We start from the raw sequence: 13732 nt of genomic DNA on the forward strand, positions 1-13732 counted from the left end.
TCTGCTGTTCTGACGCGCTGACATTTGCTGTCAAGGCTCCTTTCCTGCGCAGCTAGGCGTTCTGCTATTCAACACCACTGCCCTAATCCGCAGCAGCACGTACCAGTCCCTTACTTAACTACTTGATGCAAAACTGGTGTCTCTGGGATCCAAAGAAACACCCCTCATAAAGCCCCCAAAATGAGATTATCGATGGCTTCTCTATTATACAAACTAGACATTTAGGATAGCACAGGACACACATTATGAAAAAGGTATTTATTATTTACACAACTGCTATAGTTCCTTAGAACAATATATACCATTTTTATTTGAAAGGGTCAGTCTTCTTTCAAATACATGAACTGCATAATGCACAAGTGTTGGTAATGCCAAACAGCAGTCACATCACACTTCTATAGTGCAGGCGTAAGCAGCGCAAGTAAATGATATTTTAAGAACAGTATGGCTGAATATTGTATTTAAACACAGTGTTTGCACTTTGACAAGATTTAGCTAGAAGAGAACAAGGGTTTTGTTCATGCTTTGTTAGGAATGTGACTTTCCCAGCTGAGGTTTAAACCCTTTACCTGACACATGAGAATTTTCGTGCAGACTGCTTTTCACTTACCAAATAAAGGTGGGTTTCTCTCCCCCAAACTTAATCTTTTGTTTTCCAGTAAACACTGCTTTATAGTACAAGTTCACACATTGGGGTAAATGGGCCACAGAGGTGGTACTTTCCCATCTTACTGTCTTGCACAGAGAAACACTGACATACTAATACATACCAAACTTAGACAACTTGTAATTTTATAGACTTAAATACTGGAATGGGAGAGGGAGACTGTTTCTAAAGATGGAGGGAATATAGAGGGCTTATACAATTCATACACTGCCAAGGTTGGCTCCTTACTCAACTTTTTTTGGTCTAAATATTTTTTTCTAGTTTCAGAATGGTTTTGGTCTTTAATGGTTATGGTTGTACTTCAGCAGCAAAGGAGAGGAAAGTATTTTAAGTAGTAACACCAGAACTGAATGCAAGAAAAAAGTAACTGACTTGTTTCTCCCACTTTGAGCTTATTGCTGTGATCTTTTACAAAAACCCCACAACCAACCAACTGGAAGACCAAGCATAGCAGTCGTTCTGGCATTGGATCCAGTGTCCAGCACTATTATACTCTAGCATAAAAGCAAGGAAAAGTCCAATGATCTTAATTATGTTCCCTTCAATTCAGTGCCACACAACTTTATCGGCATTATTGTCCTTGCTTCTTTGAAAGATACCTGAAGGAAACAAAAGGACAGTTTTTCACAACATAAGAGGTAGACAAAAACATATCTAGTACCTTTTATAAAGTCAAAGTATGAATCTGATTCTTTTCTCACTAGCAATCCCCCTATTGATAATGAAAAGTTAGAAATGTGATCAATGCTAATTATTTTATTTTATTTCAACATTCTTTCAATTCCATGATAGGTGACCTTACAGTAATTAAAAATCATATTCTTAGCTGGACTCTGTAGCTTTCTAAACAAAAGGGAGGAAGGAAGTGGAAACATCTTTTATTCCAAGATGTTGAAAATTCCATCAGCTGGAAAAGTAGCTATTACATCCTTTAAGATAAAAAGGCCAATGAGATATGGCACTCCTTCAAATGAATTCAAGACTTTAATGAACAGTTATCCAGCATAACCTGAAAAGAACACTCCTGGCTTCTTTTCATAATCCGAGTTACTCTAAAATGCTTGTTATCTGATCTGATAGTTCTCTTATCACTGCAGCTAGAGCAATCTAGCTAGAAGGGGACATTGAAATCTTTGTGAATACTTTAAAAAAAATAAATAATCCAACTGACACTGTGAAATATCCAGTGAATTCCGCTGCTTTTAAGACTTAACATTTAACTTTCCGTTCTAATCAGAAACAAGAAAGAAAAATATACTAAGCTTGCAAGGCTGAATAAGTGTGTTTCCAATAGCATATTGCATGCTCTTTTTTCCCACATATATTGAAAGTTCATGCTGTTGCATAAAACCATTAAGAAGAATTTTGCCTAAGCACTTTAATTAATTATTCTCTAGCAAGAATTAGGATGCTGACTGGTGTCCTAAGCATTTGGAAAACTCTCATTCATAACAGTAAATTACTAACACAGAGCTGATGAATACCATAACACCACAAAATTTGGATAGTGTCTGAGAACCACACTGTAACACCTCAGACCTCTGAAGCAACTGCCAGAAAAGCTGTCTCAAAAAAAAAAAAAGAGCTGAGATCTGAACTGATAGCCCAACTTTGCAGGGGTGAAAGAGGGAGACTTCCAGGGACCAAGTTCCTTCAAAAATTCTTATCCTTTTAGGAAGCATAACTGCTTCACTGAATAAAATCAGTGTCCTACATTCTAGAGAAGTATGAAATAAAGGTTTGTCTTGTCAAAATCTTACCATTTTGGGAAAGCAAATTTACTAAAATCCTATCGAAACTAAAGGACCTTCATAACTTTAAGTGATGTCAAAGTTCGTGAGCTCAGTTGTTTCCAGTCTTTGTACAACCTCAGGCAAAACACAGTGGGGTCAGGGACAGAAGGAAGAAAGAATTTTGATTTTGTTCTTACCTTTCCCAATGTTTGTGATTCAGCTCCAAAAAGTCATCTAATTTTGCTATTTCTTTGAGGTATTGAGTGAGCTTTAGAAGCTCCTTGTCTTTATCCCGATTTAAATGTGCTTTCATAAAAGGCCTTATCTATACAAAATAAATAAACAGGGTATACTTATTTGCTCAAAGTAAGAAAAATGCTTCCAATTCTCTATCATTTATCACCTAATTAAAATATATTTTCAGTACTATGCCAAGTTATAACTTCTCTTCCATAAGGGCAAGAAAAACCTCTTCCATTAATGTAACTACATCCAATTTGTCTTGTTATTCGTGCAAACTGGATGGTAGGGCTTTTGCCTTGTGCCCAACAGGAAGAAATCTGTTTTGTCTTGGAGTTCTTCCCCTTCCAGTCAGACAGAATGATAAAATGAACCAGAATGGACTGCCATGTTTTCTAATATGATTTCATAGATACTTTTGCAGGAGACATGAGTGGTTTTCAGCTCTGCTTTATGAGTTGTGTGGCATCACACAGATGTTTTTTTCCAACAAAAAGCACTTGACTACATTCATAGCTTCTGTGAAAAGACATGTCAGAAACGAAGCTTATCTGACAACTGCTTTAAGCTCGGAATACATTACACCTGTCCCTTGTTTTAGTGATTCAACGTTCTTGTCTGCAGCTTTGTTAACAACATTTTGACAAACATCTTTCAAATCTAAAAGGAGCTCTCTGAATTATTCTCTTCCAATATCTTTGCTATTCCTGATTCTCCTAACACTGTACAGTTCCAATTGACATCATCTTGCTAGATGTCATCCATTGTTATCCCCTTCATATTACAGATATTTTTCAAAGAAATATCATCTTTGATTACTGCATTTAATCTTCTTCTTTTGAAGAAACTTAGTAGAGTTCTTTTAGTACCATACTGCTGTCCCATCATACACAAGTAGAAATTTAAGTTGGATTCTTCTTACTCAGAACCAGCAGTGATAATGGTGCACGAACTGGTTGGCAAATTTATAAAATGAAATATTTGCTGTTCTGCAGTCAAAATGGCTCAAGGAATTCATTATTTCCCAGAACAGAACACTTGCTATTACACTGGCATACTACCATGAAGTACAAGCACTTGTTACTTTATTTTCTGAATATCGCTACTCTTGAGATAGAACATCATATGTTTCAATGGTGCCTGTTAGCAGTGCTCAGCTTGAAATCACAATTTCATTGATTTTGATCGTCTCTTAAAAGGTCGTTTAGTAGTGAAGCAAAGCTTATTTAATACTACTACAAGGGAAATATTAGTCCAGACAAATGGCAATCTAAACAAAAAAATATTATAAAATATGCATCTTTGCTAGTTAAAAATAGCCTTTCTTTACGATACAGAAAAGAAGTAGTAGAAAGTACTATCTGAAGTATAAAAAACAGTATGAAAATTGAAAAAAAAAATGAAAATTGAAGTTAAAATTACCTTCAGTCCATTTTGTGGATTCATTAAGAAGTTTCTGCCAATATCATCAAACATAATAGTATTTTTTTTGCTATAATATTCTGAAAATTTTCCCCAGATAACACCAAGAGGCTTCACCTGCAAAAATAAATAGTAGGTACCTGCTGTAAACCAGATTATATGAAGATGAAAATATCACTCTATGGGAACTTGAATTCAAATTCAAATAGACACTTATATTCCTTTGCTGAAAAATTAGCAGGTAGTTGGGCTTTAACAAGGGAAGATATGTGAAATAGTGTAACATACTAAATACTCTCAACACTAAACAAAACCTTTCCGTTGGTATTAATTTTTTTGCAATAGTTTGCTTTCAAATCAAATGATAGATATGTCATCCAAATGCACCACTTAAAAATAAAACATTATAAGAGAATTTCAGTAGAAAAAAAATCTATGCTTCCAAGATTCTTATAGTTTTCTTGCATATCTCCAGCATAACTTTATTGTTGAATATTGCAAAGGGGTATGATAATACGTCAGCTGAATGTAGAAAAAGATCAGGAAAAAATACTTACATCTATTAGTCCTCTTCTAGGAGTGTGCACTGTTATCATGGCAGCACTGTCCAACATGAAAGTTATCTTGTAGTTTGCATTGGTACTCACACCAAGTTCCTGTATTACAAAGACTTATTATTAAATAAGTTTCTAATTACGACAGCTTTACTGCTGTACAACTCGAGCCACAACTATAATACATTGTTTGTCAAAGGGTGAGCTGCTAAGGATTACCAGAGGCACACTAAAAATAGATATCTGGGGTGAGGAGTAAATTTTCTTATCTAATGAGAATCATAAAATGACACCATTCTACAAGGAGAAAAAAAACTGATAGGAATTTATTTTTGCAGTGTTTCCCATCAGAAACTCAACTGATGTCAGTGTAAAATCAAAGCAATTTTGCAGAAAAGGCACAATACAGAGATGTCTTGCCCATACCTTCATGCAAAATCTTTTACAAGTTCTACAGGCCCCAACTTTGATCAGTATCTATAGCAAGGACAGTGATTGTGTAGTGTCTGCTATTTGTTCCTTCCAGTAAGTTGCAGAACAGCACAGCCCAATCGAAGATGAAATATATGGTAACAGTTCATTGTTACCCTTTCCTCCTACACATGTCCAAGATAGCCAGGGTTAGTCAGAAATCTGTCAGTTGGCATGTTAAAGATTTGATAACTCCTGAAATAAAGACTTGAAGGAAAATATCCCTTTTAGAAATAAAAAAAACTTTGACTAGATGAGAGAGCATCACTTCCATTTCAAATCCTTTACAAAACTGAAAAGTAACAGTAGAATCTGCTAACACGTTATAACATAGATACTGCTGACAATTTCTGGTGTATGCAACAGCAGTAATGTGCAAAGTTATGTAACAAGCAGAAGATATCCGCTGAAAGAGCTCTCTTGCAAATATTCAGCCACACTTAACTGATTTGCTTTTCTATGAAAAAGTGAATCTTGCAATCTGACCCACCTGGGTCAGTATCATTACACTAAAAAAACTAGCTGTTCTAGACCGCTTAAATTCCAGGCATACGTAGATGGTAAATGAGAGATTAAACTTTGTTATCTGATACTCCCTTCTCTTTAATGCTGTTCCTGCTTTGTAACTTAAAACAAGAACTTTAATGCCAAGTATTGCTGGGACCATCATTGCCTGACAAAGAGTGAAACTTTTAGAAGTAAGCAGCCCTGGTGCCTTCAGTGTAAGGAGAAACAGCAGTTGGTATCTAGTGGTAGGAATCTTAACCGAGCAAGATCCTGGAGTAGCTACAGAGAGGTGGTGACTAACATATGAAAGGGCTGGAATGGCAACCTAGAAATGTAGAGGTGACCAGTGCAGGGTAAACAGCCTGGTTTTGAACAACGGTTTTCCACAAGATTGAGTCCTAGCACTACAGTGACAGACGGAACGTAAACAGTGATGTAACACTGCCACAAGAAGTGCAATGTTTGCAAGGGCCAACACTGATTTTGCTTGTGCTAATTCTACTTCATAATTCTGATTAAAGGTGCTCATTTCTGAGATCACTCTGAGGCACTTTTATTTGTTTAGAAAAATTGTAGCAAGTCATTATTTTGAGGAAAAGAACACTGGAAAATGTGCTTTGCTCTGTTAAAACCTAAAAAAAAAAAATAGTTAGTCTATTAGAAAGAGTGGAGATACAAATGCTTTTCCTTGAAAAGGAAACAAGCACAAAAAACCCTACCAACCAAACATACAGCAATTCTCAGTGAGCTCATTGGATTTACAGCTAAGCCTGACTGTAAATGCATTTACCACCAGGTCAGCTGTGCACAACTGGCTAGTTGCCTGATTTAGGTATGGAACAAACTAGGATTGAAAGAAGAGCTCTTAGGAGTATTTTAATAGGGCAAAGGAAGCAACAGAACCACACAGCTGCAAAAGGTACAAGATAAACAAGGAAAGAGCTTCCTCTTGATAACCTACTCCAGCATGCCACTCTGTCCAGTCCTTTAAAAATGAAAGATATTATGCTTCAAGACTAGAATTCTATAATTAGAAGTAACATGAAAGCAACTGTGAAGGCTGCGTGACTAATCTAAGTTTCAGCATACTGACTTATGTTTAGTTCTGCTAAATTTAGTACCTAATACTGATAGTTTGTGTGGAATTCTAAAATTAGATTTAATCTAGTTATGTGACAAAGACAATTTAAAGTGATTATGAAGACTTTAAAAACTCAGGTTTTGATTCATACAACCTCCGCAGTTGCTAACCCTTGCTACAATGCTGAGCATGAGTCCAGCTATATGAACAGTTAGCCAGACTAGAAAGAAATTACACATTTTCAGGAAAACTTACTTTCATTTTAGCTTCAATCCACTTCATATTAGTGGCAGCTGAAACAAAAGGGAGAAAACAGAAACATCAACGTAAATCATCGACAGCTAAAAAAAAGAAACAAGCCAAGAAATTGTTTATTGAACTTATAAAATTTTTATACAAAATTTCATTTCAGAAAGATCCATCCTTGTTACAGCTTGTAGGATTCACTGCCTTGAAGACAGTCTTTTTTCATGGAAGTTTATTTTTATTTGGAAAAGATTACTTTTCCAATGAACAGCTAGACAAAGCATCGCATGTGTTTAAACCGTTTTCTAGATCAGCTGTTACTGAACTATAGTCTGCAGGACCACAAGAGGTAGGTGACACCTGCTTCGAGGAACCACATTGCCTTTGCAGGATTTTCTCCTGGAAGTAACCATAAGAATATACAAGGCCTTGGAAAGACAAAATGTCAACATTACCCACTGAAGTAAGAATATGTAGACACATTGTTCCGAACTATAGAAACTATATTTAGTAATACAATTTTAATATAGTTCAAACCCTGCACTGGCTAACGTCTGTCCTCCAGCTGTCAGACAGGAAGGGAAACAGCATGCAAAGACAAATCCCTGTAGACAGGAAAGTTTGGTTCAGTTTACTACTTACTGTCTGGATTGAGATCATTTGTAAAGATGGCTATTAAACAGTGTTTGAATGTTGATTACACTTTTTTTTTCTTAATTCAAGCAGTTCTTTGTACAAAGTAAGACTCAGTAAAGCCATGCTGAGCTTTATACTGTGATTAGATCCATTCATGTCAGCAACAGGTGGTGTTTTTTCCAGTAAGAATTACTATTTCTCTGAAACACCTCTAACAGGTATGTGAACATCCCTGATGAATGTTTTACAGCTAAGCTTTCACATATCGGTTTAGACCTTGTGATTCACACTAAAAAACAACATAAACCCCTCCCAGCTGGAGTCTCTGATCTGAATGACAATTTACAATGAAATCTTAGGTATTGAGTATAAAACTTACACCAAATTACAATATCATAGTCCTCATATGCAGATGTCAGAAATTCATGAAGGTACGGCCTCATCAGTTCTACCCCAGTTTCAGCACAAGATCTGTGATCTAAAAAGAATATAAAAGATAAGCAATTAATGGTTAAATGTTAAGTTGTTACTAAAGTTCAGTCTGACTCCTATCTATCCAAAGACCTGAAGAATTTCACAAGGGAACCACTGGGGCACTTTAAAATAATGAATGAATTCATAGCAAACTACCATTTCTGTTTTAAAGGCAGAGAGAAGAAGCAGAGGGGATGTTTATCTGTTGATCCATATAGGTATTTGAGGGTTTAGCTAATATTTAAACCAGAGGTCTGTGGTCTGAATATCTTTGAAGAGTCAGGCCAAACTGTTCATCTGTGCACCTTAGCAAATTTCTAACAGACCAGAAATGAAACAGAGGTTTCTTCAAACCTAGTCCATTTGGTTTTGTGAACATACATCAAGCTTATTTCAGACATGCAAATGTTATCTGTTCCAATTAGAAAACTGCTGTAAAATTGTGCTAGGAGATAACCTCTAAATAAAAAATTTAAATCAGTAATAGGTTGAATTTTGATTTCGCATTTCCTTCATCAAAAAGGAAAGCTAATGGAAAGGAATATGGCAAGCTATTATGTACCTTTTATAGTCAAGTTGCCATGACACACCTGCATCCCAGAAAATTAAGTTAGAAGGAAAATTCTGGCTTCCAAAACAACCAGTCTGACAAAATTGTCAAGTAAAACATGTTTTTCCGCATGTTTAGTAATGATCTGGAAATAAAATTTGAAGCTATACTCCCATACCTCCCCAAAAATGAAGTCAATCAGGTATAGATAGGGAACATTATTTCACAATGTCTTCCTCTGTGATGGCCAAGGCACAGGTTGGTCGACTCAAAGGTTACTTGGATAAAATACTGAATTGCTACTTTTTAATGTCTTCCTGCAGAAATTAAATAGTTGCTGCACTAAAATCAACAATATGCAATACTTACAAAGCCCAATGCCTTTTTAAAACATGAGCGGAAGACCGCACAGTGTTACAAAACAGAAATTACACAGCACAACACATACCAAAGTTACTGAAGCAGATTTGTAAAGCAAAAATCAAGAAATGTGAACTGGCAAATAAACCAATCTCTTAAACAAATAAAAACTGCAAGTTGCATAAAATCTCACCAAATAGTGTATAATCGACATCCAGCACCAGCAGCTTTTTCCCTTCTCTGGGAGGATTTAAGATTTCCACTTTGTATTCTTTAACTCTGCGGGAAATTTTAAGTAGATTTTCTTCCCTAATGTAACAGTGCAAAAAGTTACAGTTAATTCAAATGCACACTGTACATTCCATAACAGGACTAGTTTTTAATAGCTAAAACTCCTAACCTGTTTTCTACTTCCACAACTTCCTCTTCAATATCAAAGTCATTGACAACATCATCATTATCAGGAGGTGGTCCAAGGACGTCTTCCTAGAGGAATAATAATAATAAAAGATAACTAGGGTCACTAAAGGAAAATAACAACAGATATTGAGTTTCTGCTACTGCACATTATAGGAAAAAAGCACTACTTAACCAAAATTATTTCACTTTACTAGTGGAAAAAAATACTGAAGTACACTGGTGGTCGTTCAGATTTGGGGAATCACTGAATACTGTAATAACAGGTTTGTACTTCAAGTCCAGGACAATACAGGAATTTAATGAATATGCTGCTATCAGAGTCCTACAGGAAAGCTTACTTTACATAGAAAAATAAACACTAGCAGAAATCTACCGTGCTATCATTTTTCAAATTATTACTGGACTATTCGAAATTTATATTCATCATTAAGAGGCAGACAAGCATTTTTTCCTGTTTAAGCTTATAAGTAAAATATTTACCAAACTCTCTTCACGAGTGCCCATCATCATGATTTTAGTATTTGGTTTCAACTTGAGAGCTCCGAGCTTAACGTCATCCTCTGCAGGCTTGCCTATAATGCAAGCAGATAATTTCTTTCTTTCATTGGGGTAGAGAGACTTTAGAAAAAAGTCAATGCATTTCATGCTTAACCAAAATAAGCTACCCGTTAAACACCAGAACACCCCAAGCAGTATTATTCTCCTCCATACACACACATTGCTTGCTGGGCTAGCAGCAATTTAACATTTTTTTAACACACATTTGCTACACTTCTATGTCAGCCATTAAAAATGACCAGGTAGATGTATCAATAATAAACAATATCCAGTGATGCATAAAATTTCTGTGTTCATTCAAAAGCTAGGTCTGGGAGGTAGATGCCTTGTTAATACACACATCCTGGCTGGCTTTAGAGGATATTCGTCCTTAAACATCTCAGGCACATCCACAACAAATAGTAAATACAGTTACCCTTCATTTTAAGTCCCAGTAGCTTTTGACGCTCTGGTAACACTCCAGTGAGGCCTTTAAGAGACTGCTTCAGGTCCAACACTGTGTCTTCTTCTGATAATGAGGTTATCGTATACTCCTGTCCACCCCATTTTATTATGAGAGAGAGAGACATCCTTGAAGCATATGTTCAGTATTATTTTCTGAAAAATCTGCTGCAGGAGATAAAAATGACAATCATGTAAGGGAGAAATAGGAGAATTGTTCTTTTCAGAAGACAAAACATACAGTCTGTTTGAAGTATTTTTGATTTTTTTATTATATTGTACATCAAAGATCTGTTTGTTTTGCATGAGCAGATGACAAATGTGTTGATAAAACAGTGAAACTAAGGGAGAAAGGACAGCGCTAAAACTGGGGCTTTGAGTTCCACTTTAATGTATTTAGCAATGTCATATTCACTGTTTGCTCCAGCATATGGTTGCTGGCTGTGCATTCCGGGCAGGTACAGCCTGTTCACTGCACAGCCAGCAACAAGCAGAGTACTGCAGTATCATAAAAGTCATTTTGAAGCTCAGAAATGTCCTCTGCAACAATTATGCAACCAAATCAGATGTGGATATCTCTATATAAGTAACAACAAAACAGCAAGTAAGAAATACCTAAAATACATAAACCATTAAAAGCAGTTCTGAGCCCAGTACTTTGTTTTCAGTGTTGGATTTCCCTAACCAGTTTCGCTGTGCAATACCTACAGTAACACACACCCCAGGTCACGTCTCACTGTAGCAATATCAAAGCAGGAGTTTGAAAACAAAGCCAAAACACACACCTACACAAAGCAATTACACTGTAAGAACTGCACTTTCATTGCAGTGCTGACAAAACAACCATAATTATGCTATCTTTAATTTACACAGCATCACTTATAAATTCTATTTAACAGTTTACTCCTACATTAAACACAGCAGAGAAATGAGGTCTTTAGCTTTATGCAGAAGGGAGAAGAACATGTTTTTTCTGTTAAACCTTGGGAACAGAGACTCAAGGAGATTTAAAGGTATGAAAAGGCTGTTACAGACTGTCAGGAGATGCAGAGAAGACCTCTGTACCACTGGTGAGATTGTCCTCAAAAGATTGATATTCAAAAGGAAGAGAGAGAGTAGACCTATGAAAAAAAATGAGGCTATCCACCTTCAAGAAATACGTTACACCAAGAACTACAGGTCTGGCAATTCCGAAAACTCTATCCAAACACCTGATTCTTTTTCCTCTCTGACATCATTTTCTCAAAGGTCACCTCTCTCAGACAAAGTGTTTCTCATTTATACAGCACAGCCTATTAGGAACAAACAAGTGATTGCTCAGATGAGAAACAGAGGGCTTGATACAACCTGCTTATTGAGGAAACTATGTCTCAGCAAGCCACTGTACTTCCACGCTATCCCTCTAAGAGCCCTGAAAACAAATTGAAGAAAACTGGTATCACATAACTTTATTTTTTCCTTTCTCTTTCTCCCCTCTAAATATCCCCAAATCAGACAGGGAGCCAGTATTAACTTGTGAGAAAGACTCATGAAAAAGGGGTCTTAGAAGCACCAAGAAATTCAACTGAGGTTAAGGCTGCATAGGGACAATTTTGATAATGTCATTATCATAAATTATCCCTGTCCACATTCCTTAGACTAAGTTAACAGAATGAAGAGTTTAATGCTTGTTTCCTCACGTGTACCACACTCCTAAAATCATTCTGCAAGAGAATACACAGGGCAAGAACTGTAAGAAAACTTGTCCAGTCTCTGTCCAGCACTAAAATGGAAAGATCATCCCTCCAAATCTGAGCGCTTGACCAACCATCTGTCTTTACTGACTTACAGTCTGGCTGAGATGAACACTGCCAGAAATGCCAGGCAGAAACGTGACACCTTTCTTCAATGCCAAAGCACTAAGGGGACTGAGCATGGACACCAGAATCAACAATTACAGGGAAATAGATTAGAGGCAGAGAAAGTCACAGGGATTTTTGAAGTTTCTACCATAAGAGCTCGACACTAGGTGGATCTGAAGCTTAGGGATGGAAGTTTGCTTTGGTTAATCACGTTTTCAGAGGCCTTACAAGCCCCTTGGAGCACTGAGAGCCTAAGAGAGGTCACTGGGTCAAGTGAAAGCGCTAAAGCTGGGGTGTCATAACGGAATTGTCGCATTCCACCACTTTTCTCGGCACATTTGGAAGGGAGACACCCACCTCTTTAAGTTTCACCCAGAACATAAAAACCCCAGAACGCGCCGGGACCGCAGCGCTTCCTGCTGCACCGCAACAGGTGGAGGAACGGGGCTGGAACCCGGAGGCCGCTCCCGTCCCGGCAGCGACACGGGGGGAGCCCACCCGCTGCTGTCGGGCCGCCACTACGGGGGCACCGAGCGGCCCAGACAAGCGACCGCCCCCGCTGCCGCCTCCCCCCGGCGCGGTGAAGACCGGCCTCAGCGCTGCCCCGCGATCGCAACCCCGCAAAGCCCAGCGAGGTCCGGCGTTGCCGCTCCCCGCCCCTGACAGCGCGATGCGGGCCCTCACCCTGGCAACAGGACCGGCGCCGGCCCGGGTCCGCCGCACCGGAAGCGGAAGTGGCGCCCACCGGAAGGGGAGGGCAGTGCCCGGATGTGTGGAGTTTCCCGCCCGGTAGGGGCGCGCGGCTGGGCGGGTGCAGGGTTGCGGGAGAGAGAGAGGGAGCTGTCGCTTTTCCTACTCGGGAGAGGAGCCTCTCCGCGTCGAGGGGAGAGCTCGTGTCCCGCGGGAAAGGGCGGGAGGTGGAATCCCCGGCGGGCACGGAGCTGGAGTCCTCACCGCCCGCTGCCAGGCTGGGCAGCACTGGGGCCCCAGTAGAGCTCGGCCCGGGGAGCACAGAGAGGCAACTTCCACCTGCAGCCGTTGGTACCAGCGCCGCTTTCATTGCTAACCCTGAAGGGAGACCGCTCTGTTCCCAGGGATCGTGACTGAGCACTTTCTGAAAGAGGGAGATTTAGATTAAAGTGTTTTCATGTGAGGGTGGTGAGGCGCTGGCACAGGTTGCCGAGCGAAGTGGCTGCCCGATCCTTGGAAGAGTTTCAGGCCAGGTTGGATGGCGCTTTGAGCAGCCTGATCCAGTGGGAAGTGTCCCTGCCCATGGCAGGGCGGTTGGAACTGCGTGAACTTTAAGGTCCCTTCCAACCCAAACCATTCTGTGATTCTATGATTATCTTTTTGTGCCTGTTGAATCGATTCCAGAGTCATTTCTTGGCTGGTGTTGAGATTCTTGGGAACTGGCTGCAGCTGCACTGGTTTTGTGCATACACAACAGATGTAGGAAAAAAATGTATTTTGCAGAAAGTGGCCTTTTGCACTCAGGTGTTCTTTGCAGAAGTAGTTTAAAGGAAAAAATTGT

The 13732-nt window shown here is 38.8% G+C and overlaps 1 protein-coding gene across 2 annotated transcripts; it reads right to left on the reverse strand.

The window, feature by feature from the left end:
* Positions 1–243: 243 nt before the first annotated feature.
* On the reverse strand, positions 244–12951 carry UBLCP1 (ubiquitin like domain containing CTD phosphatase 1). 2 transcript variants are annotated; one of them, XM_054079282.1, is made up of 11 exons: positions 12886–12951; positions 10335–10528; positions 9842–9933; positions 9342–9427; positions 9135–9250; positions 7937–8035; positions 6931–6968; positions 4620–4718; positions 4063–4179; positions 2598–2725; positions 244–1266 (listed from the first exon to the last, which is right to left on the reverse strand). In XM_054079282.1, the coding sequence occupies exons 2-11, from the start codon at positions 10486–10488 to the stop codon at positions 1239–1241; spliced, it is 957 nt and encodes a 318-aa protein (XP_053935257.1). In that variant the 5' UTR covers positions 10489–10528; positions 12886–12951; the 3' UTR covers positions 244–1238. The 2 variants fall into 2 exon arrangements, with proteins under 2 accessions (XP_053935257.1, XP_053935258.1); XM_054079283.1 differs by having other exon boundaries at positions 10335–10525; positions 12886–12941.
* Positions 12952–13732: the final 781 nt, after the last annotated feature.

The sequence above is a fragment of the Cuculus canorus genome, chromosome 14, assembly GCF_017976375.1.
Source record: "Cuculus canorus isolate bCucCan1 chromosome 14, bCucCan1.pri, whole genome shotgun sequence".
Lineage (NCBI taxonomy): Eukaryota > Metazoa > Chordata > Aves > Cuculiformes > Cuculidae > Cuculus > Cuculus canorus.

Bases quoted from the DNA above. Each gene is read 5' to 3' on its own strand.
- UBLCP1 (XM_054079282.1), bottom strand. From the start codon at position 10,488: ATGTCTCTCTCTCTCATAATAAAATGGGGTGGACAGGAGTATACGATA. The intron at 8,036-9,134 runs GTGAGATTTTAT...TATTCTTTTTAG, and splicing joins TGTCGATTATACACTATTTG to ATCACAGATCTTGTGCTGAA. The intron at 2,726-4,062 runs GTAATTTTAACT...TATTTTGTATAG, and splicing joins ATCCACAAAATGGACTGAAG to ATAAGGCCTTTTATGAAAGC.